This window comes from Peromyscus eremicus, chromosome 5 (assembly GCF_949786415.1).
Source record: "Peromyscus eremicus chromosome 5, PerEre_H2_v1, whole genome shotgun sequence".
In the NCBI taxonomy this organism is placed as follows: domain Eukaryota; kingdom Metazoa; phylum Chordata; class Mammalia; order Rodentia; family Cricetidae; genus Peromyscus; species Peromyscus eremicus.
This window is the reverse complement of record NC_081420.1, coordinates 28662685-28675218: the sequence shown is the minus strand read 5'-3', so window position 1 is coordinate 28675218 and position 12534 is coordinate 28662685. Positions and strand designations below refer to the sequence as shown.

Here is a 12534-nt window from a genome sequence, read left to right as displayed (position 1 = left end):
GTCCGCTCACTCCAAGACTGCTACTTTGGGTTGTATTATAGTGACTTGTGTAAGCCATTTATTAATGTAATAATTTTTCATCAAAATATATAACATTTCTTTTCTACACTTTGAAGACAAGATCTACCCTTATCCAATCCAGCAGAATGTCTGGCATACAGTAGGCATTCAGAAAATGCTTGAATTAATTTAATTACTGCCAAACAATAATTGCCAGAATGCATGGTGTATGAAGAGTGCCGGCCATACTGCCGAACATTTTATATGAATTACCTATTTAATATTCAATCCAATGAAGCAGTTACTCCTAGTTGTCCCTAATTTGTAACTGAGAAACCTGAGCTGTAAATGTATTGACTGTTTTCAATTTACAATTACTTGAAAAATGGTGAACTGGGGACCACGTACTCCCAGCCAATCATTTCTAGAGTATATGTAGCTGGGGATTTTTCTTCTGTCTCCTCAGGAAACAGAAGTTATATGTGCACAAGTGTGTGTGTTGCATGTGCAACATTCATGTATCTGGCTTACTTGGTCTCATCTTCCTTGTTTAATGTCTCTGAGTCTGCCTTTTCCTTTTGTCTTAGAACCAATTCCAGGTTCCTAAGAATCACTCTGAGGTTTGTACATCCTCTAAGGTTCTCTTTTGTCCTCTCAAAGGCCTCTCTTTCCGATTATCATCCCTACTCGAATGTTCCTTCCGTGCTTTGATTGCATCAAAATTGCGGCTGTCTTTCCCTTCGTCCCGAAATGTGAAAGGCCATAGTTAAGTGTAAGTAGTTAAGTACATAAAAACAGCTAAAACAGTGGTACTTCTCCAATCCCTTGGTTCTGCTTTGGCTCTAGTCCACTGGGGAAGCAAGATAGCAGGCCATTTTCTTCGTACATTAGACCTAACAGTAGTGTCAGCCATTGGCCAAAGAGAATGCACTTGCCTTCAAGGCCATGCCCAGAATTCAGTTCTTAGGAGTAGTCTCAAGATGGCCTTACTTTAATTCTGTTCCTCTTTAGCTAATACAGAGGGAAACCATTTTTTTTTTTTCAAAACAGAACTAGAATAAGGTGAATATTCTCTGTCTGGTAGTATTTACCATTTTTTTTCTACAAACTACAGCAGAGAAGTTTTGTTATTAATTTACTTATGTGTCTGAGAAGGTCAAAGGACTGTCCCCTGTAGTTGGAGTTACAGGTTGTTGTGAGCTTCCTGATGTGGGCGCTGGGACTAGAACTGAGGTCCTCTAAGAACAATGCATGCTTTTAACCACTGAGCCAGAAGGTTTGGATCAGAGGAAATGAGAACAAACCCTGGGCCAGGAACTTAAGAGGGTTCAGTGAGCCCACCTTAGCTTGGCCAGGAACTTAAGAGGGTTCAGTGAGCCCACCTTAGCTTGGCCAGGAACTTAAGAGGGTTCACAGAGCCCACCTTAGCTTCTCCTCTTGTGGCAGAGAGGACAATGATGACAGAAAGATACTATTGTGGAAAGCACCTCAACTTATGTGTCTCTTTATTGCCCTGGGTTACACAAAGAAATGCCAAGAACATCATTTCTTAGTTATTCTTCAGGGAAAAAGATTTCCATTTCTGCCTATCTCTCAATGCCTTTCATATTTCAATACTCACCTGCATGACCTCAGAATTTCCTTCAGTAGGATTATGTAAGCATTTTCACAAAGTTGGTCAATATTTTCTAATTAACAGTATGCCTTTTCTGTGGTATTTAAATGAGATACTCCATCAGGGGTTAGAGAGATGGCTCAGCAGTTAAGAACACTGGCTGCCTTTCCAAAGGACCCAGGTTTGATTCCCAGCACCCACGTGGCAGCTCACAACTGTCTATAACTACGGTCCCAGGGGATCTGATGCCCTCTTCTTTGGCACCAGGCATGCATGCCCGGACATGCTTGGAGGCAAAACACCTGTACACAAAAATGTGAACAAATACTTTAAAAATACATATATTCGATCAGTGGGAAACATCTCAAATCACTCACTGGTAGACAGATGATACTTAGCATACGCTTTAGATTAATAACTTGATTTTATCCCTTCCCCCATCTGTGCCTTTCATTAGTAGCTGATTCTCTTCTTCCCAACTTAAGGTTTTGTTTTTTTATGATCATTAATCATGAGTATCCTAGCTTTCTTGTGTTTGAATAATTCCTTTTAAAGAAACATGAGTTAAATGTTTTTACTTTGAAGGATTTCTTTTTTCATTTTCTATTTTAAAGTTTTATTTTAAAACTCAATCTTTGCCTGGAGTAGTGATGCATGCCTTTAATCCCAGCACTTGGGAGGCAGAGGCAGGTGGATATCTGTGTTGTTGGAGGTCAGCCTGGTCTACAGAGTGAGTTCCAGGACAGCCTGAGCCACATAGTGAGACCCTGTCTGGAAAAACAAAACAAAACAAACAAACAAATAAACAACAATATTAACCTTTAGTGTGTGCTTCCTTAACAAAACTATCTGATTTGGGAAGCTACCATTTTATTCCAAAAAATATAAGGAATTTTGTTTCAAATCTACTTATTCCTACCGTGGATGGCAGTGATGTATTTAAAAACATTTCCCCAAATAAGAGAAGCACACACATCGGTGAATCCCACATCCTATGCCGGTGTTACAGGTGGTACTTTGAAAACGTTCTCAGTTACGTGTTTCCTGTTTAATTTTGCTCTTACCGCTGGACCTGGCCCCTGGGTTTGCGGTTCCTCCTAAGCCTTCTGGTTCTCTGGATGCCGGTACAGAGGTGTTTTCCTGGCCATCTGGGATGAGCTTACTTTGAGTTTGGGTCTACTTTGCAATACGGACTTACTTTCTGGTGCTAGGACATGCTGGGCTGGGATCCTCTTTCTGGGAGTTGGGGCTCTCCCATCTCAGCTGCTGCGAGCCAAACACTCTCTTTAGGAGGCTTCCTTTGAGAAACTTGGAGATGATCTTCTCTCTCTGAACGTTGCTGAACACTCTGCCTTCTGGGAGCCAGCTGGCCTTGTCAAACGCACAGCTGTGGCTTGCTGGCAGTGGAAGGTGCTCCGGAGACACGGGAGCCCTCTTTGAAACAACAAGAAAGAAAGGGAATTGCCTGTTACCTAAGAGCTAGCTGTAATTGAAGAAAAAGAACCCTGGGTGCTGCCCTGCCCTGCGCTGCTCTGTGCTGCGGGATCAATTTAGTTAATAAGGCTGGCGGCAGGGCCTAAGCTGCCACTTGGCTGGCATAGCAACTCACCATCTCCTGCAGCAAGGCAAGGAGGGTACTGGGCACAGCAGAATTCTCTCATCAAATACATGGTTTGAGAAGGTATTGGTCATTGGAGAAAAAGATTGGAAATAAGATTAAAAACACAAGCGTTTGTTGCATCTAGTCTCAGAATTGCAGGCTGGGCCCTACCTAGGAGCTTGGACCAAGACCATCAGGTGTAGTCAGCAGTGTATGGCCAGTCTTTCTGCCTCACTGAGCTCCCAGCCCCAAGTTCTTTCCACCACAGTATGCTTGGAAACAAAGCAAACGACAATGGCTCCCACAAGTCCTTCTTATCGTAAAAACATCAAAACCGGGCCAAAAGAAAAAAAACATTAGATGATTTGTTTCACAATAAAGTGGACGGAATAGTATTCTAATGTGTATATGGACAGTCCTTTTTCTTTTTGACCCGTTGTAGACCAGGTCGGCCTTGAACTCACAGAGGTCTGCCTGCCTCTGCCTCTGCTTCCTGAGTGCAGGGATTAAAGGCCACCAGGCTCAGCCTATGTACACCTTATCCATTTATCTGTTGATGGACAGCTAGCTAGGCTTAGTCCCCATATGCTGGCTCTTGTTACGGTGCTTTGAAGAACACAGGTATGCAGGTGTCTCTTTGACATAAGAGTCTGATTTCCTTTGGGTTACCTAGAAGTGGGATGGCTGGTTTTGCACTAGTTCTGTTTTTAAAGTTTTGGATGAACCCAGTACTGTTTTTCTCAATGACTATTGTCCTAATTTCCATTTTCACTAACAAAGAAAGGGGATTTTAAAGTTCCCATCTCTGGCCCCTCATCAGCATTTTATATTGTCTTCTGTTTTTAGAGTTTTATTTTATTTTAAAGTTTGTATTATTTTATATGGATGAGTGTTTTGCCTGCATGTATGTATGTTCACGACATGTACCTGGAGCCTGCAGAAGCTCGAAGAGGGTGTTGGAACTCCTGGAACAGGAATTACAAATGGTTGTAAACTGCCATGTGAGTGCTGAGACCCAAACCCGGGTCCTCTCCTAGAGGAGCAAATGACGTGCTCTTAACTACTTCGTCATCTTTCCAGCTCCTGTTTTCTCTTCTTGGTAATAGTCAATTTTTTTTTCAAGGATAACTTTTAACAATCATGACCTACTTCTGATTTCAGCCAATGTCCATAGCTTCAGTTAACTATGAACATTCCATCAAGTGCTACTTAGAGTAACAACTCAGAGCATATTGTCAGTCAGGCAGAATTGTGCACACCTTTAATCCTAGTACTCATGAGGAAGAGGCAAGCAGATCTCTGCAAGTTTGGGGCCATCCTTCCTGGTCTACATATGGAGTTCCAGGCCAGTCAATAAATAAAACATAATGTGCCCATTCTTAGTGTTTTCCTATATGAATATGTATCTGCTTTTCCAGTGAAATCCACTGTTTTGTTTTGCTCTCGGGGGACACTGCTTTGGAAATAAGGGAACCCTAGTGTCCTGACTGGCTGGTGGATTTAAAATCAAGGGGGGCAACTTTAACATGCTATTTGCATTTTGTCAAAAACTGAGGAGTGGTTCTTGGTTGCTTCTCAGTTGTTCTAGCTGGTCTATGAAGTTTGGGGTTTTATTGTTATTTGGTACTTGTGTTATCCTCTGCTCCTTGGTCTACAGTGGAGAAAAACTAGTACTAAAGAGGTTTATTTGTTTCCTTTGGCAATCTGGAAAAAAAGAGTAAAAAGCAGACAGTCCCCTTACCTGTATTAATCTGGACATCTCCTTAGTTTAGGACCATAGAGCTCTTCCTCGTGTCTACAGGGGCAGTGCTGATGTAATCACTCTCTTTGGGACCTCCTAGGTCTATGGAGTCTTAATTATGCACACACCAGGTACAAGGCCTCTAGAATGGTGAGACAGCATGGGCTACGTGCACACCAATTGGTTTCCTTTTAGGAAAAACTCGCTTTTTCTCCTCAGAACTCATCCATATCCAGACAGGAAATTGGAATTTCTGTGGAATATCTCTGAATTATTTGATAGGATACCTTCCATGGGCGGCTTTTCTCTGCTTTGAAGATGCAGAACAAGCTCTGAGAGTTCCAGGCCAATAACCTGGGCCATTATGACACTCAGAATGCAAAGCAGGGGCCAGAAAGCAGGTTCCACCATCTCCTCCTGGAGATGGCAGCAAACTGAGGCAGGTACAGTCGCGCAACACGCTAGCACGTTTCATATGCTCTATTTGCTTTTCTCTGTAACTTAACAAGCCATCATGGGAACAGCCAACAACAGTTCATCATCCATAAACCTCTTTGAGGAGAAGATGAAAAATTATACCCAGCCTGACGTCCTGTGTCACACGTTTGACCTTCTCTCTAACCTTCACAAGTTGCTCCCAAATAATATGGTGGAAGTGCTTCATTCCTACAGAAGTAAAGACGACAAAATTAAATGTAAGTGGGTGGAGGGCAGATGAGAATGTTTATGTTTTCGTGCTGGCGTGAGCCTCTTCTTTCAGCTGTGGGCATTAACTTCGTCACATTGCCTGTGACGTCAGTTCATGAGACTCATGCCACATCGTGGCTCCATAAGTCTGTGTTCTCAGAATGGACTGTGAATTTGCCCATGGGTAGAGGTCGTTATCTATCTCTTCTTTGTGTAGTCTTTCATGAGCCAAGGTAAGTTACCACTCATCTCTAGGCATAACACACCCATGGAAAGATGGAAACGAGCCGTGTACAAATGTACACAAGTTACAGATTAAGATGTAATCTCTGATTTGGAGATCAGTGGGAGAACTTTCAAGGTGAGGGTCAGATTAGAAACTTCATTCCTTTTGTTTGACTCTCTACTGCTCCCTTCTCCTTCTGCCAGGAAGAACTTGGTTACTTCCCCTGAAAGCAATTTTTAAATATTTTTTTTTAGTGGTTAGTATTACTATTTTGAGATGGAGTCTTGATAGGTTGCCCACACTGGTATGGAATTTCTGGGCTCAAGTCACCTTCTTGCTTCAGTCTCCTGGGTAGCTGAGACCACAGGCATGTGCCATTCCTTATAGTGAGTAGTCGCTAGTTTTTGCAGTTTGGAGTGGTCTGGTGGTCCTAAAATTGGGTCAGGATGGTGGAGAATTTGATTTGTGAACTTAATGGACCCCAACCTTGAATTATTTGTGATTAACTGCAAGATACTGGTAGATGGCAGCCACCTGTACCAATAAACTTAGAAGACAAAATTGAAGCTTCCACACCAGTTAAAACAAAGGTGGCGGCTGGTACAAAGACTTTTACACTGTTGGGACAAAGTTGGTTATAGTCAAGTTAATCTCTACTTCCTAATGCAGAGTGTTATGAACAAACCCAGACATCCAGGTTACAGTACGTATTACATCGTGAGCACACACAGAATTTAAGCAGCTTCGTACAAAACTGCACCAACCAGCTACTCTGTCCCTCTGCCCCTGCCTTAGCTCTTCCTTTTGATCCGTTCTATTGACGTTTGTTGCTAACTTTAGGTGAATTACAAGCAAATTGCTTCGCTTTGGGGAGTTATACTGCGAATGAAACATCAAGTCTAATATCAGCACTCTAAAGTTGCTCTCAGCATGTTGAAATTCTTTCTGCCCACTCTGCTCTGGTGTGTTGAGACTGAGAAGCCAGGGGAAGGCGTGGTGGTGTGCTGAGTTTCTGTGTCTTTCTGTCTCTGCTCTTCCCTCGGGTAAAGAGGAACTGCTAATGCAAAGGGCAGGCATATGTAAGAGGTTCTGGATTTTTCTGTATATTATAGTCTGTGGACTTAAAGTCCTCCATAGGTTGATGAATTGAATGCTTGGCCCCAGATGGTGGTACTATTTTGAGTGACTCCAGAGACTTAGCAAGTGGAATCAAATTGGAAGAAGTAGGTAACTTGGGGACACATTATTGATGACAACTTTCTGTTGTGCTTTTTGGTTCCTGGTTAGCAATGAAGGGGACAGCTCTCTTATGTCACTTGTTCCTACAGTCATGATATTCTGTCCAAGCTTGTGGGATCAAGTGACCATGTCGAACCCTCTAAACCATGTGCCAAAACAATCCTTCCTTCTTCAGTTGTGTGTGTCTGCCGGTTCTGATAACAGGCTGTGAACCTCTGGAATCGCCTCATCCTCATTCGAGCATCCTACCTGCTGCTGACCACTCAGAGAGTTCCAGCAGTAAAAGACAAAGGTCCAAATCCGAAGTCTCAGTTGTTCCATCTCCAAACGCAGAATAGTTCTTAGGCAAAGTATCAGGAAGATGGCGTTCCAAATTAAGAGCAAGACAATAATCTCTACTCATTCCATTTCCTCTGAGAAGTTTTGAAATGCATAATAAAAATAAGAATTGTATTTTAACTTACTATTAGTTTACAAACTTTACATAAGGAACCAACAATATTTACAGTGGTCTTAGCACACTTAATGCATGTATTTATAGCCAGTGCGTCTCTTAGACTAAGATTTAAGAAATACTGCTTAGAGAAAGGGACGTCAGGGCTGAGAAGGAATTACTAGATTGTACAAACACAGTTGGGGGGGGGTATACCTAACACATGTGAAGGGTTCCATCCTCAGCACCAGGTACACGCACAAAGACTTGAAAGAATCTTGCTATGCAGAGGTTGGAAATGAACACTGAATTATGTTAATACTTATTATACCACCAGGTGAGAATTCCGAATTCTCAGGCTTGGAAAAGATCTTAGCAAGACATCAGTTGCCAAAAGAGGTTAGTCTGACTCCAAAGCCCAGCAAAATGCCCTCATGGAAAAGAAAAACTATCAACAACATAAGCGGCAACTGGAGGAAATGTCACATGTGGAAGAAAAACACATACGAGCCGCCCATGAGCACGATCGTTGTTAGGTAGGTTCTTGGACTTTTCATCTCATGCTCATGTTAAAGAAACACAGAATGGTCACAAACAGAAACGAGTAACATTACATTACATACGAGTAACATTATACAGACGGAGCAGGTTACATTGAGGAATATGTATGTGCATACATTTACATATGTGTATGCAATAACAATTAGTGAAAAAAGAGGTCGTGAGTTTAAAGGAGAGTGGGAAGAGGTAGATAGGAGGGTTCGGAGGAAAGAAAAGCAAGAGAGAAGTAATGTAATTAATTAAATTATAATCTCAAAAAACCCCAAAAAACAAAAAACCAAGCCCCATAGCTAAAGAAAGCAAAGTTATGTTATAAGGGGACAGCAGTCATTAGAACCATGGCATTTTCAGGATAATGAAGTGACACTGAATTTTTATTCTATTTTATTTATTTATTTATTTATTTATTTATTTATTTATTTATTTATTTATTTTGTTTTTCGAGACAGGGTTTCTCTGTGTAGCTTTGCGCCTTTCCTGGAACTCACTCTGTAGCCCAGGCTGGCCTCAAACTCACGGAGATCCACCTGGCTCTGCCTCCTGAGTGCTGGGATTAAAGGCGTGCGCCACCACGGCCCAGCGAGACTGAATTTTTAAAGGGTGAAAGTTATTTTAAGATATTCAAATTAAGATTATGTGACCGTGTTTGGAGGCCTATTTTTTAAATCAAATTTCAACATCATAGAAGGCTGTTTGGAGTATGATGCCTTCAAATGGACTGACCTATCTTATTTAACATCCTAGCATGGGCCTATGAAAATACAGCTTGAATATCAGCACCCAAGGGTGGACACCTATCTTCACACATTTCCTTCTACAAACATACATCTGCTCTCTGTAACAGTGCAGTCTGTTTTGTTCATTTGTAGGTTTTGTTTGTTTGTTTAGGGTCTCTGAGAAGCAAGGGCTCATACAGAAATAAGAGCACAGAAGATCAGCTGGTGACAGGAAACTTCAAAGGGGGTGTGAGGGCAGCATCGGGAGAAGTAGAAACAGAACCTGGCTGGTGATGGGGTACATAAAAGGGCCCTGAGGGTAGCATTCATCAAAGGGGGCGTGAGGGTAGCATCGGGAGAAGTAGAAAAAGAACCTGCTGGGATGCAAATTAACTTACAAGGGATCCAAAACAGCCTTCCAAGCGGTGGGGGCTGCTTCACAAGGATTCAATCCTGAATCATTTTCTGGCTGCCGTGACTCTGGATGCCAGAGGGAATCTGTTGTATTGCCTGTGATTCTTGCCCTGTCTCTAGTACCATGACCGTCTAGACACTCGCCAACTCTATCATTCTTACTCTCTTGTGACTTAACTGGTACCCCTGAGAGCACCTGTTCTTGAAGGCAAGCCTAGATGTCCCTGAAGAATATTATTGAGAAGAACGACATCCTTGTCTAAATGTTGCCTGTAACACTGTTGACTCTCCTGCCCTTGCTCATCTGTAAAATGAGATTGGTAAGATCTCATGTGGTGGCCCTATGCTGGGAAAAAATGGCAGGTATAACTTGCAGTGAGAATGTGTACTTTAATGTGTGTAAATTTTAGACTGAGCCAACTATGGGAACCTTGAACTTAACACTGGCAAATGTGTTTAGTGTTTAGAATCTGTATCTCATTTGCACGGAGAGGGCAAGACCTTTCCCTAACAAAGACTTAATCCATTTTCTATTGCTATTGCAGAGTACTTGAGACTGGGTAACTTATAAAGAGAAGAACTCCACTTAGGCTCATGGTTCTAGATGATAGAAAGTCCAAGATAAGACCCTTACTTCTGGTAAGGGCCCGGCACTGCTTTAAAGCATGGCAGATGTTAGAAGGGTAAGTAGGGACATATGGAAGAGAGGAAGAGAGCAAGCAGGGTGGGTAGTCTTTCTTTGAAACAACCTCTTATTTGTGTGTGTGTTCCTGTGTGTGTAAATCAGAGGCCAGTGTCACTCACTCTCTGGCTCCTTTTTGATACAGTCTCTCTCACAAACCTGTAACTCACTATGTTAGCTAGACAGGCTGGCCAGTGAGTCCAGGGACCTGCCTGTCTCCACCTCCCCAGCACTGGGATTATAGGTGTTTGCCACACTCAGCTTTTATGTGGGTGCTAGGGATTGAACTTGGGTCTCCATGCTTGCACAGCAAAGGCTTTATTGATGGAGACATCTTCCCAACCTGTAATGAAACTGATTTCGTCCTGTTAGAATGAGAGTTAACACAGTCCCATCAGATGGTTATTAATCCCTCTTATTGAAGCCCCCACCACCATGGCATGGAGAATCAAGGTTCTAATTTATGAATTTCTGGGGAACACAGTCAAGCCATAGCACACAGTGATGGTAGTCACGGGGTCAGATGCTACATCACATTGGCTTTTGACAAAAATTCTTCCATTCTGTTCTGTAAATAAATCAGTAGTTCCCAAAGCCATCCCATGCTGAAAACCAGATTTTCCAAGCATCTAGAGTCACAGATGGTGGTGTATTATCCCTGTTGGAGAACTTGGCAGGATGCCAGACCCCACTTTTTATAATATTGTAAATCCTTTCTGGAAACTGCATGCAAATTATAACTGTAAACTGCATTCATTGGCTCAATATTCATGGGCTCTGGGGCTCATTTTTCTTTTTCTGTTGGGAAGTGTGGCAAAGCAGTCTTGAACAGAAGATGGCTGAATGATCCACACAGGGACTTTAGTTTAGATTCCGAAGTATTTTTTGTTATTAAAACAACACAGTAATAAGCAGAGACAGGAGCCTGGTAGCAGTCAGTAGGATTGATTCTGCTCCGCCTCTGCTGTAGACATTTGTAGTTAAACTTCCATGCCCAGAAAGGCCTTGGGCACCCCATCCACATGTCATATTTACTGTGTTGTACTGTAAGGACATGATTGTTTGCCACCCCAACCTATGCTCTCTTCCTGGTTGCTGGGTAGGCATTCAAGAAAAGTATTTATGTTTTTACTACAAATGGACTCAAGACAAATAAAAAATGAAAGTGATGAAGTGTAGTCAAATGAAAGGCTCCATGTCTCTTTACTTCTCTTTTTTAGTAGTTGTCCCTCCAAATGAGGCAGGACCCGTAGGCCACTCAGAGCAGTGAAAGCTCTAGGCAGAACCCCTGGTCCAGGAGAGTGTCTTCCAATAACTCTGCTGATATAGTAGAGCCAGGATTAGGGTCAAACCTGAATGGGTTGCATTTACCATCTACTCAATTCATCAATGTTGATTCATCAAGGTCCCTGAGTTCATCTACACAAAGAGACCTCACTTTCAGGCTACCTGATGGTTATTAGTTATTTGAGATACAGTCTTACTATGCTGCCCAGGCTAGCCTCAAATGCCTGGCCTCAACAATCCTCCTTTCTCAGCATCCCAAGGGAGACTATAGGATACTGTAGCCAGGTTACAGGATGATTAAATATACACATCAGCTTGGCGAGTCTATGGTACCAGTCGTTTGAACACCTGTCCTTGTGTTGCTATGACAATATTTTTCAGATGAGATTTACATTTCAATCAGTAGTCTCTGAATAAAATAGATAGATGGCCTTCCACAGTGTGATAAGCCTGTCAATCAGTCAGTTTAAAACATGAATAGAAAAGGCTAAGATTCCATAAAAGGTAAGGAGTTCTAGCCTCAAGTTAACCTTTGGTTTCTTGACTGCAAGGCAAACTCCCACTGGATTTTCTAGTGTGCCCAATAACACCCCATGTCAGTCCCAATAATCTCACAAACCAATTCCATCCTCATTTATGGTCATTTGCTGCTAAACCCTCTGGATACATTCTGAGAAATGCAGTGGGTTGCAGGTAATCAATCTCATTATTGTGCAAACACCACAGTTACACAAAGCTAGATGGTGTGTCAACCTCTGGATATGGCCGCTTGATGCAATCAAAGAGGTGGTAGCAAATGAATCACAGTCAGCATACAAGTGCCTACTACACACTCATGTTTACCATAGAATGATTCATAGTGGCCAGGGCGCATCCATGGATGAAAGTGTGAAAGTGTGTTGACTATATACAATAGACTTTTACTCAGTTGTAAAGGTTGAAATTACGTTGTTTGCAGTTACGTGAATGGAACTGGGGATCATCATGTTAAGCAATATAAGCCAGATGCCAAAACACATGAATTTTATGTTGTTCTGTTGCTGTGATAAAACATTCTGACAACAAGCAACTTGGGAAGGGAAGGGTTTATTTGACTTATACTTCCAGGTCATTATCAGTCACTGAGTGAGGTCAGGCAGGAATTCAAGGCAAAAATCTAGAGACAAAAATTATAGAGATACGCAGCTTGCTGTCTTGATCTCTGGTTTGCTCCCTCTCAGGCTCATATTTAGGGACCATTCCTATAAAGACCAGGTCTGTCAGCCTAAGGAATGGTGCTGCCCACAGTGGCCTATACCCTCCTACATCAATAATAAGACAATGGCCCATAGAC

At 42.2% G+C, this 12534-nt stretch overlaps 1 protein-coding gene and 1 long non-coding RNA gene across 4 annotated transcripts in view; one reads left to right on the top strand and one right to left on the bottom strand.

The window, feature by feature from the left end:
• Nucleotides 1–996: 996 nt before the first annotated feature.
• On the bottom strand, nucleotides 997–5294 carry LOC131911220 (uncharacterized). The gene is made up of 2 exons (XR_009379301.1): nucleotides 4957–5294; nucleotides 997–3049 (listed from the first exon to the last, which is right to left on the bottom strand). It is a non-coding gene; the product is annotated as an uncharacterized LOC131911220 (long non-coding RNA).
• Nucleotides 5295–5327: 33 nt separating this feature from the next.
• Nucleotides 5328–12534, top strand: part of LOC131911218 (testis expressed protein 56-like) — a 27564-nt gene continuing 20357 nt past the window's right edge. For 2 of the 3 annotated variants that reach the window (XM_059263181.1, XM_059263183.1), the window contains exons 1-2: nucleotides 5328–5651; nucleotides 7879–8077. In XM_059263181.1, coding sequence (XP_059119164.1) covers nucleotides 5471–5651; nucleotides 7879–8077 — 380 coding nt within the window. In that variant the 5' untranslated portion in view covers nucleotides 5328–5470. The remainder of the gene's footprint in view (nucleotides 5652–7878; nucleotides 8078–12534) is intronic. The other variant, XM_059263182.1, reaches the window with a different exon arrangement.